At 41.8% G+C, this 23,415-nt stretch overlaps 1 protein-coding gene across 1 annotated transcript in view; it reads left to right on the top strand.

Annotated features, from left to right (window-relative positions):
• Positions 1–3,753: 3,753 nt before the first annotated feature.
• LOC140191463 (integrin alpha-8-like) overlaps positions 3,754–23,415 on the top strand; it is a 168,530-nt gene continuing 148,868 nt past the window's right edge. Inside the window, exons 1-2 of the mRNA XM_072248899.1 lie at positions 3,754–4,431; positions 14,548–14,678. Coding sequence (XP_072105000.1) covers positions 4,241–4,431; positions 14,548–14,678 — 322 coding nt within the window. The 5' untranslated portion in view covers positions 3,754–4,240. The remainder of the gene's footprint in view (positions 4,432–14,547; positions 14,679–23,415) is intronic.

Raw genomic sequence — 23,415 nt, 5'->3', positions numbered from 1 at the left:
TATCTTCATAACATTTGTGGAAAAAGTTCAATTGTTCAATATGCATAAACAATGAGATAGGAAAAGTTATTGCCATAAACCAGAACATGAGATGATGGCTGTGAGATATGACATTCTGCAATGTCCGATATTGCAAACTGTTTATGACTGAGCCCTCCACCATTGACAGGATCTAGATGATAACCCAAAGTCAAACATGGATATCAAGCTGTGTCCTGTTGTGTCAGATAGGGTGAATAAATTTAACCATCCATTGGGCGTGCCTGTCAGTCATTAAAAATCCATAAACTTACAGCTACTTTTGTTGTTGATTTGTGAATTTTAAAAAATCAGCCTAATTGTAATTTCCTACAATTGTATTGATCACACAAACTGTCAAGTCTTCAACTTACCACTCTAATTGTAAAACTCACAGAAAATTAATATTTCTTCAGACTGGTGACTAGAACATTAGTTTACAACTAGAATTGCAAATTTAAAATCTACACAAATATTGTTTTGGTCTCGTTCTCTAGTGGTTTTTGATCTCACATACTCATTGTCTTTCTGTCCAGAAGCTAATTCCAAAATCAATGATGCAGTCTACTTTCACCTCACTCATTTGATTACTGGTGCTTCTGCTTGTTACAATGCAATCACATTTTCCTTCTGCTCATTTTGTCTATTCGTTCTCCTTATTTCTCTGAGATGGCTTTTAATGGATGGTGCTTTATGTTCTATGTTCTAATATTATAAGGTCATAGTTCCTGTGAAAAAGTGGGATTACCTGCAAACATTTCTGGACCACATGAAAAACCATAAAGAACAAAAAATCAATTAAAATGGCCCTTCTGATACAGCGGTCAGTTGAGTACAGATTCTCAATGTCTTTTTTTGAATTCCAAAGATCTACTACCTTTAGGATGAAGAGATATCTTCTCATCACTGTCCTGAATGGGTGACCCTTTATTTTTGTCATTCTAGAAATCTGAGCCATGGAGAACAGTATCACTGTGTGTTCCCTGTAGGGCTCCATATGGTGCAGATATGACAGCATTTAGAGTCCACCCCCTGACAGAGACGACCACATAGATGGATCTGGGGTGACACAGGGCAAGGCTGGCAAATTTCCTTCACAGAAGGTCATTGGTGAATCGGATAGATTTTACAATTACTTGCTGAAAGTAGCTGTTTTGAAAAGCTCCAGTTTATTGAATTAAGATTCTCCAATGTAAGATGTAAAATACTGTTTCAGGATCAATGAACTCTGGATGCTATTCCAGTATCTTAACCATTATGCTATCAAAATAGATTTTGATTTCCGATTAAATGTGCTGGGCAAGAGTAGAAGTTTTTCAGCACCTTGAAAGTGATCCAGGGTCCGGTGTCCCTTTGTTATGTTTGGTTATTAAACTCCTGTTGTCCTTCTAATGTTTAGTATTCTACTGCTTAGCCTTAGATATGAAGAATGGCCTCTCAGATAAAGTTCAAAAGGGTAAGTATTAGCCAAGGTACCCTAGTCCATCGAGAGTCAGCACCATCAGCAGAGGAGATAAACGGATTGAAATTAAGGGAAAGGTGATCAATGAAATAGCCTCAGAGGTTTTCAGGGCGTCGATGGGAGTAGAGTTGCTCCTTCTAGTCTTTCCACAATTCCTGAATCTGTATCTTTATTGCAGAAACAGTTGAATAACAGAACTTTTCATTTACAATTCTGTATTTTAAGTAAGTGTGGATGCCAAATCTGGGTACTTTAAAATAAAAGGAAAGTTATAGATGAGAAGTTGAGTAGTTTTACTCAGTTTAAATACAAAATGCCAAACTTTTGTTACCGGTGGGATCTCATTTATTATCAAAGTCTGTATGTAGTATACAACTGAGATTCATCTCCACAGCACCAAGAAAACCATGGAAGTCATTAAAAGGAAAACATGCCATGCACAAAAAAATCTCGCAAATGGCAACACAATCATCAACCCCACCCCCCACCCTCGCAAAAAATCTAACAAATCCCACCAACCAGCAACAAGAACATCAAACTCCTAACCCCCAAAGCCCTCCCTCGCACATTCTAACACTATTCTTCAAGAATGCAGACAGGTTCTTTAAGTGTACTGTATCTGCATAGACTGACACCAGGGATAGTGGTCTAGGAGGGGACTAGACAAACTGGGTGATTGTCCCTAAAACAGTAAAAGTCATTGAGAACAAAGATTTAAAATAATTGGCAAGGAAATTAAAGGAAAAATGAGGTGATTTTCTATCATGAGGTCATATATACAATGGCACTAGAAAGTTTGTGAACCCTGTGGAATTTTCTCTATTTCTGCATAAATATGACCTAAAATATGATCAGATCTTCACACAAGTCCTAAAACTAGATAAAGAGAACCCAATTAAATAAATAACACAAACATTATGGTTGTTTGTTTATTTATTGAAAGCATGATCCAATATTAAATGTATTTGTTGGAAAAAGCATGTGAACCTCTGGGGTAATGCCTTTTATAACAGCTATTTGGAGTCATGTGATCCAGTCAATGAGATGAGATTGGTGGTGTGGGTTGTAGAGGTGCCCTGCCCTATATTTTTTAAAAAAAAAAGTGTGCCTGCTCTTCAGAAAGATCTGTTTATGTGCACCATGCCTCAATCAAAACAACTTTCTGAGGACCTTAAAAGAAGAATTGTAGAGATGAATAAGGCTGGAACACCTTGAGTGTTCATCAGCCCACAGCAGGAGAAATGTCTACAAGTGGAGTAAATTCAGTACTGTTGCTACTCTTCCTAGGAGTGGACATCCTGCAAAGATCATACCTGGATCACACTGGGCAATGCTGAAGGAGGTGAAAAAGAACCCAAGGGTAACAGCAAAAGACCTGCAGAAATCTCGAACTTGCTAAAGTCTCTGACCATGTGTCCACTATAAGAAAAACACTGAACAAGAATGGTGTTAATGAAAGGACACCACAGAGGAAACCACTTCTCCAAACAAAACATTGCTGCACATCTCAAGTTTGCAAAATTCCACCTGGATGTTCTACAATGCTTCTGGGACAATGTTCTGCGGACAGATGAGACAAAAGTTGAACTTTTTGGCAGAAATGCACATTGCTATGTTTGGAGGGAAAAGGGCACTGCACACCAACACCAAAACATCATCCCAACTGTGAAACTTGATGAAAGGAGCATCATGGTTTGGGGCTGCTTTGCTGCCTCAGGCCCTGGATGGCTTGCAGTCATTGAGAGAACAATGAGTTCAAAATTGTATCAGGACATTTTACAGCAGAATGTCAGAGTAGCAGTCCGTCACCTGAAGCTTAATAGAAGTTGGATAATGCAACAAGACAATGATCCGAAAGATGAGTAAATCAACAGTGGATTAAAAAGAAAATTTGTGATTTGGAATGGTTAAGTCCAAGTCCTGACCTTAATCCTATAGAATTGTTGTGGAAGGACCTGAAGTAAGCAGTTCATGCAAGAAAGCCCACTGAGATCCCAGAGTTGTAGCAGTTTTGTAAGGAGGAATGGCCTAAAATTCATCCAAGCTAATGTGCAGGACTGATCAACAGTTACCAGAAATGTTTAGTTGACGTTATTGCTGTACAAGAGGGTCACACCCGTTACTGAAAGCAAAGGTTCACATACTTTTTCCAACATATACATGTAATATTGGATCATTTTTCTCAATAAGTGAGCAAATATAATGTCTGTGCTATTTATTTAATGGGTTCTCTTTATCTAGTTTTGGGACTTGCATGAAGATCTGATCACATTTTAGGTCATATTTATGCAGAAATAGAGACAATTCTACAGTGTCCACACACTTTCTAGCACCACTGTATAGTCTGAAATGAAATGTAAAAACAGACTGAATAGTAACTTTCAAAAAGATTTGAATATATTCAATATTGATGTTGAAAAGGAGGGTTACGGTGAAAGAGTGGAAGTGGGATTAATTTGATAGCACTTTTAAAACTACAGCAAGGATGTAATGAGCAGGAAAGGTAAAACACAGCATGAGAGTGAGGGAGAGGTTGCATGTACAGTTGTCCTTCCACAACTGAACAGGAATTTTTTTTTAAAGTCAAGTCACTGCCTGCACTGACCATGTTATCATAACGAATTTGTTTAACTGCAGTCATGCCAGCTACAAAATGTAATCCCTTTTCCTGTTTGAGGAAGTGACCTCAAAAGCACAAAGTACATTTTTTTCCAGAGTAGGTCTTGGGCTCATGTTTGGAATGTAAAAAGGTCTGTAAAAATGCAGCTCTGTCCCAGTGCAGTTGAGGCCCGGCATTTTTGGCATTTAATGGGAGCCCTGGTATTTTTTTCATGTCTACTTTCACAACTTCGTGCATTCAATCTCGATGCTGAGAATCCAGTCATTTACACAGGACCTAAAGGAAGTTACTTTGGATTTTCTGTTGAGTTCTACATGCCTGGGGCTGGCACGTGAGTATTTTGTTCCAGTATTCACAACTTGCGAGTGAAATTTTGTGCATTGCTCAGGAATTCAGTGAAGCTTTTGATGAATATGGCTTTGCAACTATTGTCTTTGCCAACAGTACAGCAGTTAGTGGTGTGATGCTAACTGGACTATGTTTGCTTTAGTCTGGGGAAAGGGGACATTACTGAGCTTATAGAAGATGACTATAAAGTTACCTTCCTTCTTTACAAGAGGTGATGTTTCTAATAAGTAGAAAAAAAATACTTTAGTGGGTTTTACCTTCTCAAAAAGATATCAGTAAAGGTAATATACACCAGAAAGGAACATACAAGGAGCAGAAAGAGACCAAGTAGCTGAGTTGGATAGATGGGGATGAGTGAAGCAGTGGAAACACAGTTTAATCAGGCTTTTCTGAAGGTTGAAAACGAGTAACGGTAGCCAAATAAATCCAGCTCAAAGAAAAAAACATCAGCTTTGTGACTGAATGAAGCCTCAAACAGAAAAGGGAATTACATTTTGTAGTGTGATTAAACAAGCTCATTTTGTGATAACTTGGTCAGTACATGCAGTGACTTGACTTTGTATTTATATAAAAAAAAGACTTTAGGTGTAATTATCAGTCTGATGAAAGAATAAAGACTGAACAGTTCTCGTAGTATCTGACATCAAGTCAGTGAAGTGTTGCATTGCTTTTCTTCATCTTTTTGTTTTGGGCTCTGCCACTCCTTGCCCCTTGTTGTGAGTTTTGAACTTGTCTCACACTGTGACTCCCTTGTGAGTCAGATATACACAGGATATGCAATGTTTAGTCCAAGTTTCTTGATTACTAGTGACATAACAAAACTGCATAATTACCATTCCCATGTGAAAAAATTGACTGATAACGGTGTAGGTTCCACTCACATTACTTCCAGCACAGGAATTTGATTCAGTGGTTTGTTACATTTGGGAGTGTTATGTTACTGGACTAGTTATGCAGAGGGTTGAAGAAATAATGCAGGCACTTTGAGTTCAATTTGCACAATGATAGATTAAGAAAATAAAAAGTTGAGATCAGTAACAATGACTGTTAAAGGCTGGCAATGGCCAATACCAGAGAACATCAATTGAAGGCAAGAGGAGGAAAGTTTAAGGGAGATGTCAGAGGTAGGTTTTTAACACAGTGGTGGATGCCCGAGTCCCACTGCCATTGGTGGTAGCAGAGGTTGATACGATAGGAACACTTAAAACACTCTTAGATAGGCACATAGATGTAAGAAAAATGGAATGTTATGGGCAATGTAGGAGGGAAGAATTAGATTGATTCATACAGGTCAGCACAGCATTGTGGGACAAAGGGTGCATATTGTGCTGCACTGCTCGATGTCCTATGTTCTAAATTAATGGATTGGTATAAAGTCGTCGTCTTCACCAGGGAGAAACCTGCCAATGTGGCATATATGTAACTCCATTCCCATGGAATTGATTAATCAGGGCACGAAGAGATACGGGGAGAAAGCAGGAGATTGGGACTAAGAGGGAAATGAATCAGCCATGATGAAATGGTGGAGCTGACTCAATGGGCCAAATGGCCTAATTCTGCTCCTATAGCTTATGGTCTTAGAATCATTAAAGTGATTGCTAACAATTAGTGGTAAGTCACTCAGTTGTTTGAAGCCCGATCATAACCCAGTGATAAACAGTAAATGCCAAACTTGGAAACAGTGTCTGTCTATGTGAGATAATGTTAATGAAGGCTGTAAGGGTTATTTAAGCAGTGTGGGTCTGACATGCACAATATCAGTTCCAAATGTCCCTCTCTGTTACCTAGACTGAATCTCCCACAAGGTGGAAGTGCACAGAATGTGCAATTAGAACATCAATCCATATCTGATGCCTGTCATTCAGCTTGGGCTGAACATAAGAATCTAACACAATACTGACCAAGCACAGCAAGTCTGGTCCAAGCAGCGGGAGGAACTTACACACACTTCATTTCTTAATGATTTGCAGATTTGTGGGGAATAAAAAGCAGATCCCTTAGGACTGGAGCTCCCAAGGTGGCTGATAAATTTTGCACTGAGTGAGTGAACCTGTTTTAGATTTAGTTTTATTTTACTGGTACTTACCTAGGGACTTTAGCATGGCCAGGGCCAGAACAAGAAGGCTCAAAGTCTTCTTGCTAAAGGAGGTCAAAGTATTAGGGGATGGAAGGTTCCAAAGTAACTATTCCCCAATGTTTTTATCTGTCTCATGTACACATCTAATGTTTCTATCTCCACATGTCCAACATTTCTGTCTCTAAACACCAAACTTTCCTATCTATACATATCCAGCCTTCCTTTCTCTACATGCCCAATATTCCTTTCTGTACACATTCTATGTCTCCATCTCCTCATATCCAAGGGCTGTTGTATCTGGAGGATAAGAATTTGCAAGCCATACACTACAGGGAGTGCTCCATTCCTCCCTGGAATGCTCTATCTGTTCTCCTGGTCCTGAATGTCTTCATATCTGCCACATTTTGCAGTCTGCAGCTCAATTCCTCATGGCCAGGCAGCGCCCCAGAGGAGTAAAAGGGAACTTACTCCCTCTTGAGGACAAAGCCGTATGTTAGGAAAGCAAGATAAACCCAACCAAAATGTTGGAAAGTGTTTGCAGGTATAATTACAGGGTCAGTAAGGACAGGCTGCAGACTGTGGAAAGACAAATGTAGGGTTACAGCCATACTCTTCCAATGCCTTGGACATCTTAGGTAGTCTGGATAAGACCCCAATTATCAGAGTATATGCACAATGGTTGTTCTCCGCAGGTTTCCCTCACTGCATTTGTCATCTGATTCCTCCAGTGTGACCCTTGCACTCAAGGGAGTTGACACTAGAGTTGGCTATTCCTAGGCTTGACACGGTTTGCTCACACCCAGACCAAATCTTGCTTTATGACCACTGTTACCGTTATCACTCCAAGGTGTGCCAGTAACTGAGATAATACCTGAGAGTGTCAGTGTGTGAAGTTGTTTTCCTGTGTTCTTGTTGGACACTGTATTCTTGTTGGACAAGATGTATGCACATGAGGCATCTTGGATTTCTAAAGTAAGAGAGGCACCAGGGTTTGAGTACACTGAGGACGAGAAGGAATAGAGTGTGAAGTAGGAGGTCTTGTATCAGTGTTCTAATATCTGCTTGACATGTGATCTACTTTAGACCAAGAACTACTCGATTGTCACTTCCTATAATTGTGAGAACACGCTTCTCAATTTATTTAGTTTTTAGAAATTATAGCTCCCATGCTCACCCATATGCATTGCATTGTTCCAAATAATGGTCACTCACCATCTTGCTATAGGAGAGGAAGGAATGATATCTGTTGTGTTAAAGTATTTGATTGAAGGTATTCCTGCCACAGTTGAATAGCTAGAGTGTGCAACCTGTAAAATGGGGTTTTTGTTTGACCTGTTTGAGCCTGAGTGACCCTGCCTCGAGCCAAAGCACGAGGCCCTGCCTCCAGCCAGCATTGCTCTCCATGTTGTGGTCCTCTTGGAGCTGACCAGACATATGAGGTCATTAAACTTGCAGCACTGGGACCTGGTGTAAGGATATGGAACCCATTGCCTTCCTGATTAACTCCTACCATTTCAGCTTTATCTCAGACTAAGAACTTCCCAGGACCCAGCCTATACATTGCTTCTCTCCTGGTCACCACTTTGTATCCCTGCCTGAGATACAGGATACTTGCTCATGCACCTGGTATGCCTTAAGCTATGCGAAAGTTTTCACTTGAGGGTGTGGTCATTTTTAGTATTGAGGGAGATCATAGATAGATTCTTGATCAGAATAGTTACCAGTAGAAGCGGGGAATTTGAAGGTAAGGTGAGAAACTGATCAACCAGGATCTTTATTTACAGCAAGCATGCTTGAGATGCCAAGTGGCCGAATGGCCTACTGCTGGTCCGAATTTGTAAGTTCCCTTTTTCATGAGGTGCAGACATGACTTTCATCAGTGCAGTCCTCTTTCAGCTGCGCCAAGAATCCCCGTGCACTATTCCAGAAATGGAACAAATGGCAGAATTTAAAACAAATAATTGTACATTGTTCATGGATTCATTCTATTGTGAAAATGGAACCAGGACAAAGTGAGGTGGATGTAAACTTAAATTAGCTGGACCAATAACTGCACCACACAGTTCTTTATTTTATCCTTTTCACCAATTTATTTGTTCGAGCTCAGCTGGTGAGAAGCTTGGAGCCGAATCATCAGAGAGACAGAAATTCCCTCTCCCCCTCTCTCTCTCCCCCCCCACCCCGAAACTTGCGTATTTCCCCCATGTCTGGCATACCCATCCTTAGGTTTTGTCTAATAGGAGCTTGTTGGGTTCCTGTGGGGACTAAAAGTGTGGGATCTGTTTAGCTGCTGCATCAGCCCTAGAATTGCCCTTAGATATCTCATCAGATTCCCCAGTTTGGGTTGCACATCTAATAATAGCCAAAACTCAAGGTAGCTGTAGAGCAGTGAGTAAGTTGTTTACAAAGGTAGCATTACTAATGGGGTGACCAGAGGAAGTCAGGAACCCCCCCAAAGTTCTGTAGTCAGTGCCTAACAGGAGTCTGTGTAAAGGTTCACACTTTAGTCTGTTGCTAGGATACAGGCACAAGTCAGAGCAAGCAGCTCAGCTTTCTGGGCGGAGACAGCTGCTTCAAAAGAGGCTTGCTCAATCACTTCACTATCGCATAGCCAGAATATCATTTCCCTGCTGGATCCACAAAAGACCTTCCATCTTCATAAAACGTTGCCTCGGGCTTGAGGGGGTATTGCAGAAGGGATGGGAGAGTCTTTCCTCCTTTCACGGTGATCCGGACAGGGGTGGGACAGTTGGTGAGGCTGACTTCATGGCCTTGAGATTGCCCAGAGATGTGGTACAACGTCTTGGGTTCGGTCAATATTAAAAGAGTCTTACCAGATGTCCCGTCTTCACCTCCGACGCTTCCAGTATCGGAGTTGGCCCGTGGCCAAGTCTTGCCATTCTCCCTCGGTGCTGGAGGCTTGTTTTGTCAGGGTGTAGGCAAGGAGCCCTAGGCTCTTTGGCTTGAACCTAGGGCCAACCCTAACAGTGGTATAGGGAACCACCGGTCCTGTCTGTCACCAAAGGAAACCCGGAACTTCGGCCAGTAATGCACTGCCCTCTCTTCCTTTAACCTCTCCAAACACCGCGACTGGGAACTTCTGTCCCTCGAGGGGTGCATAATATTGGCTTTCCTCAGTGGCACACCCCGTAGGGTCATAGCACAGTCTCATGAGGGTCTGCCTCTGGCAGAGGGGGTTCAAACAAAGCGGAGTCCAGATTAAGTGCCCACCACTGGGGGATCGGATTCTGGAGAAGCTGTCGGTTGTTCGCTAGTCCCAGGGTGACACCCTTGTCTGTGCATAAAATCTCGACTTCCACTGGGCAGAGCAAGTCTCTCCATGCTAGATTACACCCCAGACTGGTGGTGGCTGTAAATGAAACCTCACACCGGGTCCCAATAATATGTCAAAATTCATCGCATTCGATTTCGATCATTCAGGCCAATCCATACTATTAGTTTTAATCATGTTGGCTAACTTGGTAAGCATTGGAGCAGTAAGGCACTAAACGGTGGGGACGGACTCCCATTATTAGAGGATTGGCCTCCTGCGGAAGTGCTGTAGCAGGCCACAAATCGGTCCCGATAGTCTGGTCCCGATTCCCCAGGCTTAGGTTTGCATTCAAGTACTTTAGTGATGTTTACAGGTTGTTGGAGAGCCCTTTCCAAGGCTTGGATAATCTGGTCTGTCTGTTCATTCTCATTATGGATTCCCGCCTGTAACTTCTGATAGGTTTGGTATCTTAATTCTGCCTTCCATTTCCGCCCCTCATCAGCTGAGAGAATCATACAGCAGAGACCGAATAAATCTTGTGGGGTCACATTATACATTTGTATAGTACTGCGGACATACTGAGCAAGCTGTCATCAAAGTTGCTGGTGAACGCAGCAGGCCAGGCAGCATCTCTAGGAAGAGGTACAGTTGACGTTTCAGGCTGAGACCCTTCGTCAGGACTCTTGGATCTCCCCCTCTCCCTCCTACTTTCAAATCTCTTACTAACTCTTCCTTCAGTTAGTCCTGACGAAGGGTCTCAGCCTGAAACGTCGACTGTACCTCCTCTTAGAGATGCTGCCTGGCCTGCTGCGTTCACCAGCAACTTTGATGTGTGTTGCTTGAATTTCCAGCATCTGCAGATTTCCTGTTGTCTGAGCAAACTGTGCTGGTTTCTGTTTTCTATCTGGGGCCTGATTCATGGTCACTATATCATTTCTTAAGGCTTCCAGGGTGCATACACAAGAATTACAGAGGGCTGCCCCTCCTCGGCTGCTCGTGGATTGGGCCGCATTTGGGTAGGCAATTGTCTCTGTGGAGCCATTAACTCTGGGGGTTTTATTGGATTCTTCCCTCCCTGTCTCGGAATAATCCCTTTCCCTCTCTGGATCTCAGGGTATAGGGAGCCTTCCCTTCCCTTCCGCTGCTGTTTTACCCGAGCGGCCACCGTATCTGAATACTAGGAGGATTGGGGTTTGGAAGCACTGGGTGCACTCAGCCCCTGGTAAGGTGGGGAATACGGTGGGTGTCCAATCCCCATCGTGGTCACTGTCCTCAAACAGGGTTGGTATGCCAGACATAGGTTCGGGATCCCATATTGGCCCTGGATCTTGCATGCGACAGTGCCCATTTAAACCTTCCTGAATGTCCATATCTGCCTTTGCCTGTTTTCTTTGTTTTTCTCGTTCTTTTTTCCTTCTCCCATCTGCCCATTTGCACTCCGCCTTTAATGTTTCTCATTTCTTGGGATCTCCTTCTGACGTATGTACCTCTACCCCTTTATCACAGACATTATTCCTCCAACTGGCCAGTAAAATACTATTCCATTCGGTATCAGCTCTATCTTTCCATTCCTTGATCAATAATTTCTACTTTTTACTGCAATTCTTCCAAATTAAATTTACTGCTTGTTCACAAGAGGTTATGTCACAAACTCCTCCTAGTGACCACTCACCGTTTCTCAGTTCTTTGTTAGCGCTGCACTTAACATCCAGATAGACTGCAGGTGAGTCCCTTTCCTCTCTGTTTGGCCAAATGTCTTACTGGACCACTAACACCGGCCCCAATGTCAATTAGAATAGAACTGGTCGGTTAACTCCTTATCTAATTACCAGGTTGCTGTCACCAGCCCCAAGATGTAATAGGTTACTGCCACTAACCCACTGCCCAATCGCTGCGACCCAACCCAAAAGAAAAATGTAATAGATCACTGCCAGTGATCTGCTGCCCAATTCTTCAGCACCCGCAGACTTTAGTACTCACAAAAACAACTGCTAGCCTTATTCTCCAGTAATTCTCACAAAAGCAACTGCTTACCTTATTCTCCTGGTCCGGGTGGTTTGTTGGATCCCGTCAAGGTACAGGTTTCGATGGGTGAGGGGCAGAACGCCTGAACGGACACAAGGAGTGGCCAGAGGTAAAATCCCTCGGGCGCCCCACCACTCAGTTTTGTTCGATTCAAACTCTCGGAGGAACATTTAGCCCAGAGGAACATTCCCTATGTTGGGATCTGAGTCACGGCACCAAATGTAAACTTAAATTCGCCGGACCAATAACCACACCACACAGTTCTTTACTTTATCCTTTTCACCAGTTTATTTGTTCGAGCTCAGCCGGCGAGAAGCTTGGAGCTGAATCATCAGAGACAGAAATTCTCTTTTTTTTTTTCCCCCCCTCCCCCCTCCCATGCTACAATTTATAGGATTAGCAGACAAAGAACACTCAGTTACAATAATATTCCCACCAAGTCAGTTAGAGCAAAACTTAACTACTTAGATAAGAGAGTCTAAAATATCTAGATTTTAATTGCAAATAGATATATAGGTGTCCCCACTTTTCGAACATTCGCTTTACAAAACCTCTCTGTCACGAAAGACCTACATTAGTTCCCTGTTTTCACTAACAGAAGCTGTTTTCACTGTTACGAAGAAAGGCAGCACGCAATAAAAGGCAGCGCACGCCCCCCGGATTTGGAACTGCATTCTCGCCAGCATTGCTTAAACACGTGCCTGTGAGCAGCCGTCTGCAAGATGAGTTCTAAGGTATCGGAAAAGCCTAAAAGAACTCATAAGGGTGTTACACAGCGTAAAACTAGACATAATTAAGCGTTTTGATCGTGGTGAACGAAGTAAGGACAAAGTGAGTTTGGCTTGTGGAAGCTGATGAAGATGATGTTGAAGAGGTTTTGGCATCCCATGACCAAGAACTGATGAAGAGCTGATGCAATTGGAAGAGGAAAGGATAACAATCAAAACCGAATGCAGTAGCGAATGTGAAGTCGTCCAGGAAACTGAACGTGAGGCAACTATGTGAGATTTTCGCTGCAATGATAAAGTACGACTTTAATTTTGAAAGGGTACGTAGGTTTAGGGTATATTTTCAAGTTGGTTTGAGTGCTTGCAAAGAACTGTATGATAGAAAAATGTGCGAGGCTCGGCAGTCAAGCATACAGTACTGTCGTTTTTCAAGCCTTCCACATCAGCCACAGCAGACGATGAACCTCGACCTTCGACATCGAGGCGGGCAGTCATAGGAGAAGATGACCTGCCTGCCCTCATGGTAACAGACGACAACAAGATAACACCCCAGAGTCCCACCACCCCAACCCCCAGGCCGCGGACAGATAACGATTCGCGGAGAATGCAGCGGTAGCCGGGAGGCACACAGCACATCTTTAAGAAAAAAGCCGAAATAAACATGCTAATTAATTAAAGCAACACACATCAAAGTTGCTGGTGAACGCAGCAGGCCAGGCAGCATCTCTAGGAAGAGGTGCAGTTGACGTTTCAGGCCGAGACCCTTCGTCAGGACTAACTGAAAGAAGAGATGGTAAGAGATTTGAAAGTGGGGGGCCCCTCCCACTCCCACTTTCAAATCTACTATCTCTCCTTTCAGTTGGTCCTGACGAAGGATCTTGACCCAAAACGTTGACTGTACCTCTTCCTATAGATGCTGCCTGGCCTGCTGCGTTCCACCAGCATTTTGTGTGTGTTGCTTGAAATTCCAGCATCTGCAGATTTCCTCGTGTTTGCATTTTCAAATTAATTCTAAATTAGTTCTCTTGAACCTTGGACAGAAAAATCCAAATTGTTGACAATTCTGTAAGTAGCTCCCAGTGCTCTATCAGAAGAACACTTCAGAAGTGAATGAAAAGCAAAATAGTAAGAAATGAAAAAGAGAAGCTAAGATAGCATCTCCAAATGAGATGCAAGGAATAGTTCAAAAGAACAGTTTTTTGCTAAAGTCAATGTGTTTGCAATGTACAGCCTGCGTTATGATTTCTTGTCAATTTCTTTAGCAATTAAGTTAACCATGATTTAGTGTGTGTACCACTGTCATGCAGATAACAGTTCAATTGTGTTGTCGGCTTTTCTCAAGTACATATTTGAACAAAGCAGAAACCGATGATCACATCTTGTAGTCTCTAGATGAAATCCAGTAAGTTTCTGTTAGCTTGATACAGGATGGATAATCACTCTGTATGGTGACAGTACACATTTACCCAAACGCAGAAAGTTTAGGTATTGTCAGAGACACGATTTGATGAACACCAGCTGTGAGCTAGAGTAATTCCTATCTTTTTGCAGTTTCTCCAGCCAGGGTGGCACTTCCCATCAGGATAAGATGTTGCAGGTGTCTGTCCACATGAGAACAGAGCCTCATTAATGACTGGTCCAATACTTTTGGTTCCATTCAGGAGATGGGCTGGTAGGTCAAACACCAATAACATCAAAGAATATCGGAGAGTTGCCTTAACTAATCATGCATCAGATTGAGTCAATCACCAAGTGTGCACCTTACAGACACACTGAATTTAACTAAGTCAGGTTAACATATGGTACTGCAACATTTCTTTCTCAAATTGAACTCCTTAAGATTCATCCCTTATTTAAGTGTTGTCATTATTGAAGGAAACATATTGAGTGGTCTTCATTTTAGTGAAGTCACAGTTAACAGTGATTATCAACCAAAACTATGTGAAAGGTATTATGTTAGATAACCACATTTAAAATATTTTTCCCTGTTTCCAGTCGAGGTGTCCTTATTGGTGCTCCAAAGGCAAATACAACCCAAGAAAAGGTTACAGAAGGTGGAGCAGTGTTTCATTGTCCTTGGTCGTCTAATGGAAGTCTATGTACATTAATACCATTTGATACCAAAGGTAAGATATCCACTCACCAGTGAGCTCAGCAAGGGTGAAGGTTGTTGCCTCTTGTGTTACAATATCCAGACCCATTGGAGTGATTGTAAATCTGAGGTACACCATGACTTACTAACTCCATGTAACTGTGGTTAGAAGTTGATCACTTTTCTGTTGATTGATATATGATTCCTAGGGACCACCATGGATCAAAAACTGAAAATGTTCATGTATTGCCTTTTACTGACTAGTTTATGTGACCCTATCTATAACTAAGATCATCTGTTGCATACAGGGATTTTCAGAAAATCATGAACTATATGAATAAAGAAAATGCATTTATTTTGAAAGATTCAATTTATAAATACATTTGTCTATTCAAAGAAATGGACATTTGATAAGTAGTTACAGGTGTCTGCCCACATGAAAACAGAGCCTTATGCTGGCTGGTCCAACACATTTGGTTCCATTCATGAGATGGGCTGGTAGGTCAAACACCAACGATGTCAAAGAATATTGGAGAGTTGCCTTATCTGTTTAACAAGGACTAGCAGCAGAAGTGGTAGATGTGGGGTCGATTTCAACATTGCAAAGAAATTTGGATAGGTACATGGATGGGAGGGGTATGAATGGTTATGGTCCTGGTGCAGGTTGGTGGGACTAGGCAGATTAATAGATTGGCATGGCCTAGATGGGCTGAATGGCCTATTTCGGTGCTATAGTCCTCTATGACTCGATGTCTCTGAGAATTATGTTTGTAGAATAGAGGATTAATCATCACTGTAAGAGATTCAATAGAGGCAAGTCCAGTTACATGCTGGAGCTTTATATCATCCATTTTACTTGAGAATAAACAATGAGATCAGGTGAGGCAAAACATGGCAAGGAATAGATCCCATTCTGAGATGGCAGGTGAAGTATCGCAGCCCCTCCATTTCCCATGCCATGCACACTCCTGTTGTTTTCAACTTAATACTTCAGCCTTTCTCACCCCAACCCTTTCAGCTTCTTCCTGACTGCTGGAAGAACGAATTTTAAGGTCCGTAATTACCAACTTTAATTGAATTATAAAAATGTTGAACTATGAATGGACTGTGAGGACATTACTTCCCTAGCTTGGCAGGGTAAAATTGTAAACTCCATGTAGATTTTGGGGATCATGATTAGACTCAAGTCAGAGGCTGTGTGGCTAATAGATTAATGAGGGGAGAAAGAGGGAGGGGGAGAGAATAAAGAATACAAAATGCAGAACTATGGGGAATGCTAAGCATGTCAAGACATGTCCCATTTAAAATGACCTTGGATTCTGAAAATTGAGGTGTGGTGAGTAAAACAGACAGAAATCCTGTATTATTGCCACTTCACTACAAGAATGAAATTCATCCCTGTTTAAAAATGACGTAGTGCTAAGGACTCAAATTTCCTAAACTTTGGCATATTCTTCAAATAGTGAGTGATGTTCCAGAATCTTGGTGATAATCCAAGGTGTGGTAGATAAGATGTCTGTTTTGTTGGCCAATTCAGCTGGTCTAATACAAAGTTTTACATTTTTCATAGATGAAGACCAGTACAATCAGGGAGAGTATTTATTATTTTGTAGGCTTGTTTGAGCTTAAGACATCACATCCTCAGGGCGAGGGACAATTTGTTTATTGCTCTGGTGTTTGAAGCAGAGTACGAGGAAATTTCTGAATGAAGAGTAAAAGAGGAGATACAGTTAAAATGGTTTTGAAGATGGATTGGGATGAGTCAGTAGAGCAGAGGTACAAGTGGCAACTTAAACTGGAGAGGGAAGAAGCAGAGAGCATTGCCAGCAAAACGATGCTCAACTGAACGTCACAGTAGTCCTTCATTTCTTGTTATATGTACATTCCTCCTGAGGGGAATACAGCAAATAGCTGAGTAAGGAGAAAGTACTCTCTATTTTGGAAGATCAGTTAGTTATTGTAGCACTTCGTAATTATACTTTGCATCAACACTTCAGTCCAAAGTGCCAGTTTAGACACTGATGATTGGCAGAGGATTGTCAAAAATAAAAGTAGCTGTTTTTATTTTTGTCACCAAATGGCTATTTCTGTACCTTTACCTGGGGGGAGGAGGAGGATATATGTGATATATTTGCAGGTTCTTATTCTAGTATGTTGTGCCAGGAATATAATGAATTGATGAGAGGCATGAATCACTAAGAACTGCAAAACCACATGTATCTTGTTTACATTGCTCTCTACAACAAGACTGAACGTGTGCAATTGCCATATATATCTTCACACACTTAAACACGCTATATTGATTGACCCATTTGGTGAAGAAAGAGTGATTTACATATTCATATTATCAATGGATGAAAGCTATTCACAGAATTACAAGGTGTCTTGTAGAGTTGTAGAGTAAGTACTGCTCAGAAACAGGCCCTTTGGCCCATCTAGTCAGTGCCAATTTCTGTTGGTTCAACTTTTAGATTGCACTTACAATCATATAACTGTTCAATATTTTCTTGTATATTTTTCCTCAGGAATTATGAGCTTTCTGCCTCCTATTTTCACAAGCTATACCATGCCCTTCAGCTGCCATTCCAGCATCTTTTTTTCTGAATGTCCGTTTTGCTGGATATTGTTAACAGGCAATCTCTCTCATGCAGCAAAAAGCAAATGATTAAATCCTGATGCAGCATCTTGACCCCAAACATCAACAATACCTTTTCCTTCACAGATGCTGCTCAGTCCTGTTTGCTTTATGCTCCAGATTGCAGCATCTTCAGACTCTTGTGTCTCAACTCTAACTTTTACTGCGACTTAAGTAACAATTTCATTTTTATCTTACCTGCTTCTCTTCCAATCTCCTTTCAAGAATTGTCTGAACTAAGGTCATTCATGTCCTGAGCCTTCCATGCCATTCTCCTGACCTCTCTCATTAACGAGGCCCACAGAACTGCCGCTCACTAATAATTTTTGTTTCTTGGAGCATTCTCTGTAAACTCTAGAGACTGCTGTGTGTGAAAATCCCAGGAGATCAGCAGTTTCTGAGATAGCCAAAACACCCCATCTGGCACCAACAATCATTCCATGGTCAAAGTCACTTAAATACATTTTTTCCCCATTCTGATACTTGGTCTGAACAACAATTAAACCTCTTGACCTTGTCTCTATACTTTTATGGATTGAGATGCTGCCACATAATTGGCTGATTAGATGTGTGTTAGCAAGCAGGTGTACAGATGTACCTAATAGTGTTCACTGAGTGGAGATTTCTGACAGTCGAAACAGCTTGCCATTTGAATTCACTTCCATTCAGCAGATGGCTTTGGTTACATATATTTTCAAAATGTATATTAGTCTTACCCATGTGGCTTCAGACCTTTCTTTGGATCTTTAGCCTTTGCCATTGTTCTGTGGCTGAAAACTGTCATTGCAGGTTGTATTGGACAAAATTCTTCAGCATCCCTCAACACCATTCCCTAGAAGTGAGAGCTTTGCACCAGGGTCAAGTACAAGATTCTGCACGCTTAATAATGTTGATAGGATTACCTCATTGACAATCTTGCCACAAAGCACAGTTCAAAAAGCACTGAAGATGTATTGCTATGACAGGTTATTCAATATCAAGGCATTTGATAAGGTACCCCATGCAAGGTTCCTTCAGAAAGTAAGGAGACATGGGGTCCAAGGGGACCTTGCTTTGTGGATCCAGAACTGGCTTGCCCACAGAAGGCAAAGAGTGGTTGTAGATGGGTCATATTCTGCATGGAGGTCGGTGACCAGTGGTGTGCCTCAGGGATCTGTTCTGGGACCCCTACTCTTCGTGATTTTTAAAAATGACCTGGATGAGGAAGTGGAGGGATGGGTTAGTAAATTTGCTGATGACACAAAGGTTGGAGGTGTTGTGGATAGTGTGGAGGGCTGTTAGAGGTTACAGCGGGACATCGATAGGATGCAAAACTGGGCTGAGAAGTGGTAGATGGAGTTCAACCCAGATCAGTGTGAGGTGGTTCATTTTGGTAGATCAAGTATGATGGCAGAATATAGTATTAATGGTAAGACTCTTAGCAGCGTGGAGGATCAGAGGGATCTTGGGATCCGAGTCCATAGGACACTCAAAGCTGCTACGCAGGTTGACCCTGGTCAATATGGTGCATTGGCCTTCATCAACCATGGGATTGAGCTCAAGAGCCGAGAGGTAATGTTACAGCTGTATAGAAACTTGGTCAGACCCCACTTGGAGTACTGTGCTCAGTTCTGGTCGCCTCACTACAGGGAGGATGTGGAAACCATAGAAAGGGTGCAGAGGAGATTTACAAGAATGTTGCCTGGATTGGGGAGCATGCCTTATGAGAATAGGTTGAGTGAACTCTGCCTTTTCTCCTTGGAGCGACGGAGGATGAGAAGTGACCTGATAGAGGTGTATAAGATGATGAGAGGCATTGATCGTGTGGATAGTCAGAGGCTTTAAGAGGCTGAAATGGTTGCCACAAGAGGACACAAGTTTAAGGTGCTGGGAAGTAGGTACAGAGGAGATGTCAGAGGTACGTTTTTTTACACAGAGTGGTGAGTGCATGGAATGGGCTGCGGCAACAGTGGTGGAGGCAGATACGACAGGGTCTTTTAAGAGACTTGGATAGGTACATGGAGCTTAGAAAAATAAGAGGGCTATGGGTAAGCCTAGTAATTTCTAAGGTAGGGACATGTTCAGCACAACTTTGTGGGCCGAAGGGCCTGTATTATGCTGTAGCTTTTCTATGTTTCTATGCTTCTATCAAAGCATTGCATCACTGCACTAGCTGGTTGTCCAGTGGACCTGTGATTCCTGGTTCCAAATTTATTATTCTCCACAATTGCGTGTTTATGGTTGAAAGGATTTTGTACCCTTTTCATTACTTCACAAAATGAAACATGTTTATAAATACAAGAAATTTTGCAGATGCTGGAAATCAGGAACAACACAAAATGCTGGAGAGACTCAGCAGGTTAGGCAGTATCTATAGAAATGACTAAACAATTGACTTTCGGGCCGAGACCCTCCTTTAGGACCAGAAAAGAAAGGGGAAGAAGCCATGATAAGATGGTGAGGGAAGGAAAGGAGTACAATCTGAGGAGCAACACTTGATGTCATGAACATCAATTTCTGTAACTTTTGGTAATTTCACCCTTCCTCCTTCTCTCTTTTTTTCCATTCTCCATTCTGGCTCCCCTTTATCCCCTTCTCTTCACCTGCCCATCACCTCCCTCTGGTGCCCTTCCTTCCCATGGTCCATGCTCCTCTCAGCTCGGACCCCTTCTTCAGCCCTATACCTTTCCCACTGATCACTTCCCAGCTTCTTTCTTCATCCTCCCTCGCCCATCTACCACGATCCCCCTCACCTGGTTTCACCTATAATCTGCCGGCTTGTACTCTCCTCATTCTTGTCTTCCCCCGCTTGCCAGCACGGAAGAAGGGTCTCTGCCTGAAACATTGACTGCTAATTCATTTCCATAGATGCTGCCTGACCTGCTGCGTTCCGTCAGCATTTTGTGTGTGTTGCTATAAAACACTTTTGTTTTGTCCTCTGACTTTGGCAACATTTCTTAAGCTACCTTAGGTTACAGAATAATTTCTTGCCCTTCTGAATTATATTGTTTTGTGCAGAGACATTCTTACTGGTACCATTCTCTGATATTTATGCCAAAAATCATTTCTATGCATTGTATATAGGAATGCAAAGGCTCACATACACAAAGGCTGCCAAAGAAGCTATCTAGTCTGAGCTGCTATTTTGTCGTCTTCTGGTGTTTCTCACACCAGGACACACCTTTGCCTCTTTAGCTTCATGGCTGCACCTCTGACTTATTAAACCATAACTCCGAGGAGGACTTCCGGGTCACCAAGGGAATGGCGGCGTAGGGAAAGGTCTCTCGACAAAAAAGAATGTAAACTGCCCCAAAGTCGAAATTAGACAAATATTTAGTATTGTATACCTATATCAACAAAAGGGGCAAGGATGATGTCCAAGTATAAGGATAAGAAGTCCGCTCAGAATGCTGATAAGTACAACGAGTCACAGCAACACGAGGGGGCTAGCTTCCCCACGGCTAGCCAGGACGGAGATAATGAGGAAGAGTCAGTGAACCTGACTTTGATTCTCAGAGAGATTCATGATTTCTGACAGGATAACAACAAACAGCTGGAAGATGTTAAAGGAGAAACAATAAAAACTAATTTGAGGTTAGATGAAGCCAAAGCGAGGATTGTAGGGGCTGAGGAGAGGCAAAATGCAGAGGAAGTGATAGCAGAAATGCTAAAGCTACAAGAGCAGCTCCAGTAGAAGCTAATAGACCAGGAAGGCCACTCAAGAAGGGAAAACGTGAGGATCTACGGTGTTCCCGAAGGAACTGAAGGTAAACCCGGATTGGTGATTCCCTTCGTGGAGAAGCTGCTTAAAGAGAACCTTGAAATACCAGGCGCAAAAGATCTACAGATAGAAAGGGCCCACCGGGCGTTCGCACCACAGCCTCTGGCAGGTGCCCAGCCCAGATCAATTCTAGTCAGATTTCTGAGCTACAGAACGAAGGAAGAAGTGCTTAAACTGGCATGACAAAAGAAAGGCTTTATGTGGAGCAACTGTAAAATCGGCTTTGACCACGATTACACCCCGGGGATCTTTGCCAGACGGAAGCAATGCTTGGAAGCACGGAGGGTCCTGAAGGAAAACAACATCAGATTCCAGTCCCTGTATCCAGCTCGGCTAAGAGTCTTTTACGACGAAAGGACAAAAACCAACGCTACAGTGGAGGAGGCAACATCGGATCTGGTGGTTCAGGGACTACCTAGACAAGTTATCACCCAACCGGAGTCATTACTGGAGAAGATTTGGCGGTGGTCATGGCAGCCAGTGCAGTGAGGACACTCCACTCAAACCAGAGTGTCCAGCTACAAAGAAAAGCTGCAAGAATTCAGACTTGAACATACAGAGTACAGTTTAATTAAGAGAAATGACTGAAAAGAGTAAATCGTACTTAAAGGTAAAATTAAAGCCGGTAACTGAAAATAAAATAGATGGAATAACTTGAATGATAGCAATATGGTCGAGACATAAAAAGGAGAGAATTCTTCATGGTTCTTCACACTGCTGAGGGCCCTCTAACACAGGGTGAAGATAGAGGTTATCCCTCTGAACTGAGGTGGGTCGGTGCTCAGGCCTCACTGTTGGAAGTCGGGGAAAATTTTCAAATGTTCTATGTTCAAAAATGCCTAGGGTTTGGTTTTGTGTTCTGGTTTACTGTTGAGAAGGGATTGTTTACTGTTTGTTTAGAAAAGGAGAGTGTTTTCTAGTGGAGAAAAATGCAAATTGAACCTGTAAAAATAATTTCCTATAATGTTCCTATAATTGGGTTTTGAATCCAATTAAGAGAAATAAGATTGTCTAAATTGAAAAAAGAGAGGGCACAAATAGCTTTCCTTCAGGAAATGCACATGAGCCAATCCAAACATGCAAAATTAAAAAGAATGGGCTTTAAGCATGTATTTTATTCATCATATAAACTGAGCCACAAAAGAGGAATAGCTACTTTAATATCAAGTGCTCTCAACTATGAACATATTTCAGAGACTAAAGACAAGAATGGATGATCTGTAAAGATTACAAGAAGAATCGAAGGTACTGAAATAACATTGTTGAAAGTTTATGCTCCACCAGGTTGTGAATGGTCATTCTATAGACACATTTTTAACCTAATGGCCAACTCTCAAGGGGTAGTAATCTGCGGAGGGGATTTTAATATTAGGTTAAACCCTGCATTAGATTCTTCAGGATCAGTTATTCAGAACAAACCTCTGACTCGGAAAGTGAAATCATTGATGGAGGAGTTGGAAATAATAGATGTGTGGAGGGAATTACACCCCACTAGTAAAGACTATACACATTACTTTTCCCCTCATTCAGTTTATTCAAGGATAGACTTTTTCTATATTTAACATGGATAGATTCGGGATAAAAGAGTGTAACATTGCAACAATTGATCTGTCGGACCATAGCCCAATATCTGTCTCAAATTCTGGAAAGGAAAATGAGGAAAACACTATGGAGGTTAAATTCACATATACTCAATAACCCAAAAGTAATGGAGAGATTAAGGGGAGAAATCAAAGAATACCTAAACCTTAATAACACGGGAGAAACATCACCAGTGATCTTACGGAATACATTGAAAGCTGTACTGAGAGGAAAAATTATTTCCATTACTACCCGCATGAAAAAATTCAAAGCACAAAAATCAGCAGACCTTCAAGGAAAATTAAAACAACTTCAAGTTGTAGATGGCAACAAAATTAATTCTAATTTAAAACAGGAAATTGAGAAATTGCAAAGTGAAATTAATGATATTTACACTTTGGAGACTCAGAAATTTTCTTTACCTGAGACAAAAGAATTATGAAGTAGGAGGTAAATCAACTAGCGTATTAGCATATAAGTTATGTAAACAACAAGCAGACAATACAATTCATAAAATAAAGAATCCAAAAACAAAGCTTGTTGAGAGTACAATAGGGAAAATACAAGAGAATTTTGAAACATATAACATATTATTGAGAGCTGTACTCTCAACCCCGGGTCTCCAATAAGTCCCATATAGACACTTTCCTGAATTCTTTAGAACTACCCAAGCTCACAGATTTACAAAATGAATGCCCATTAGAACCACTAACTGCCAAAGAACTGAACGCGGCCATCTCTAGATTAAAGGGCGGAAAGTCTCCAGGTTCTAATGGTTTTACCTCAGAATGGTAC

This window comes from Mobula birostris, chromosome X (genome assembly GCF_030028105.1).
Source record: "Mobula birostris isolate sMobBir1 chromosome X, sMobBir1.hap1, whole genome shotgun sequence".
Taxonomy (NCBI): Eukaryota; Metazoa; Chordata; class Chondrichthyes; order Myliobatiformes; family Myliobatidae; genus Mobula; species Mobula birostris.
This window is presented reverse-complemented; position numbering and strand designations above follow the sequence as displayed.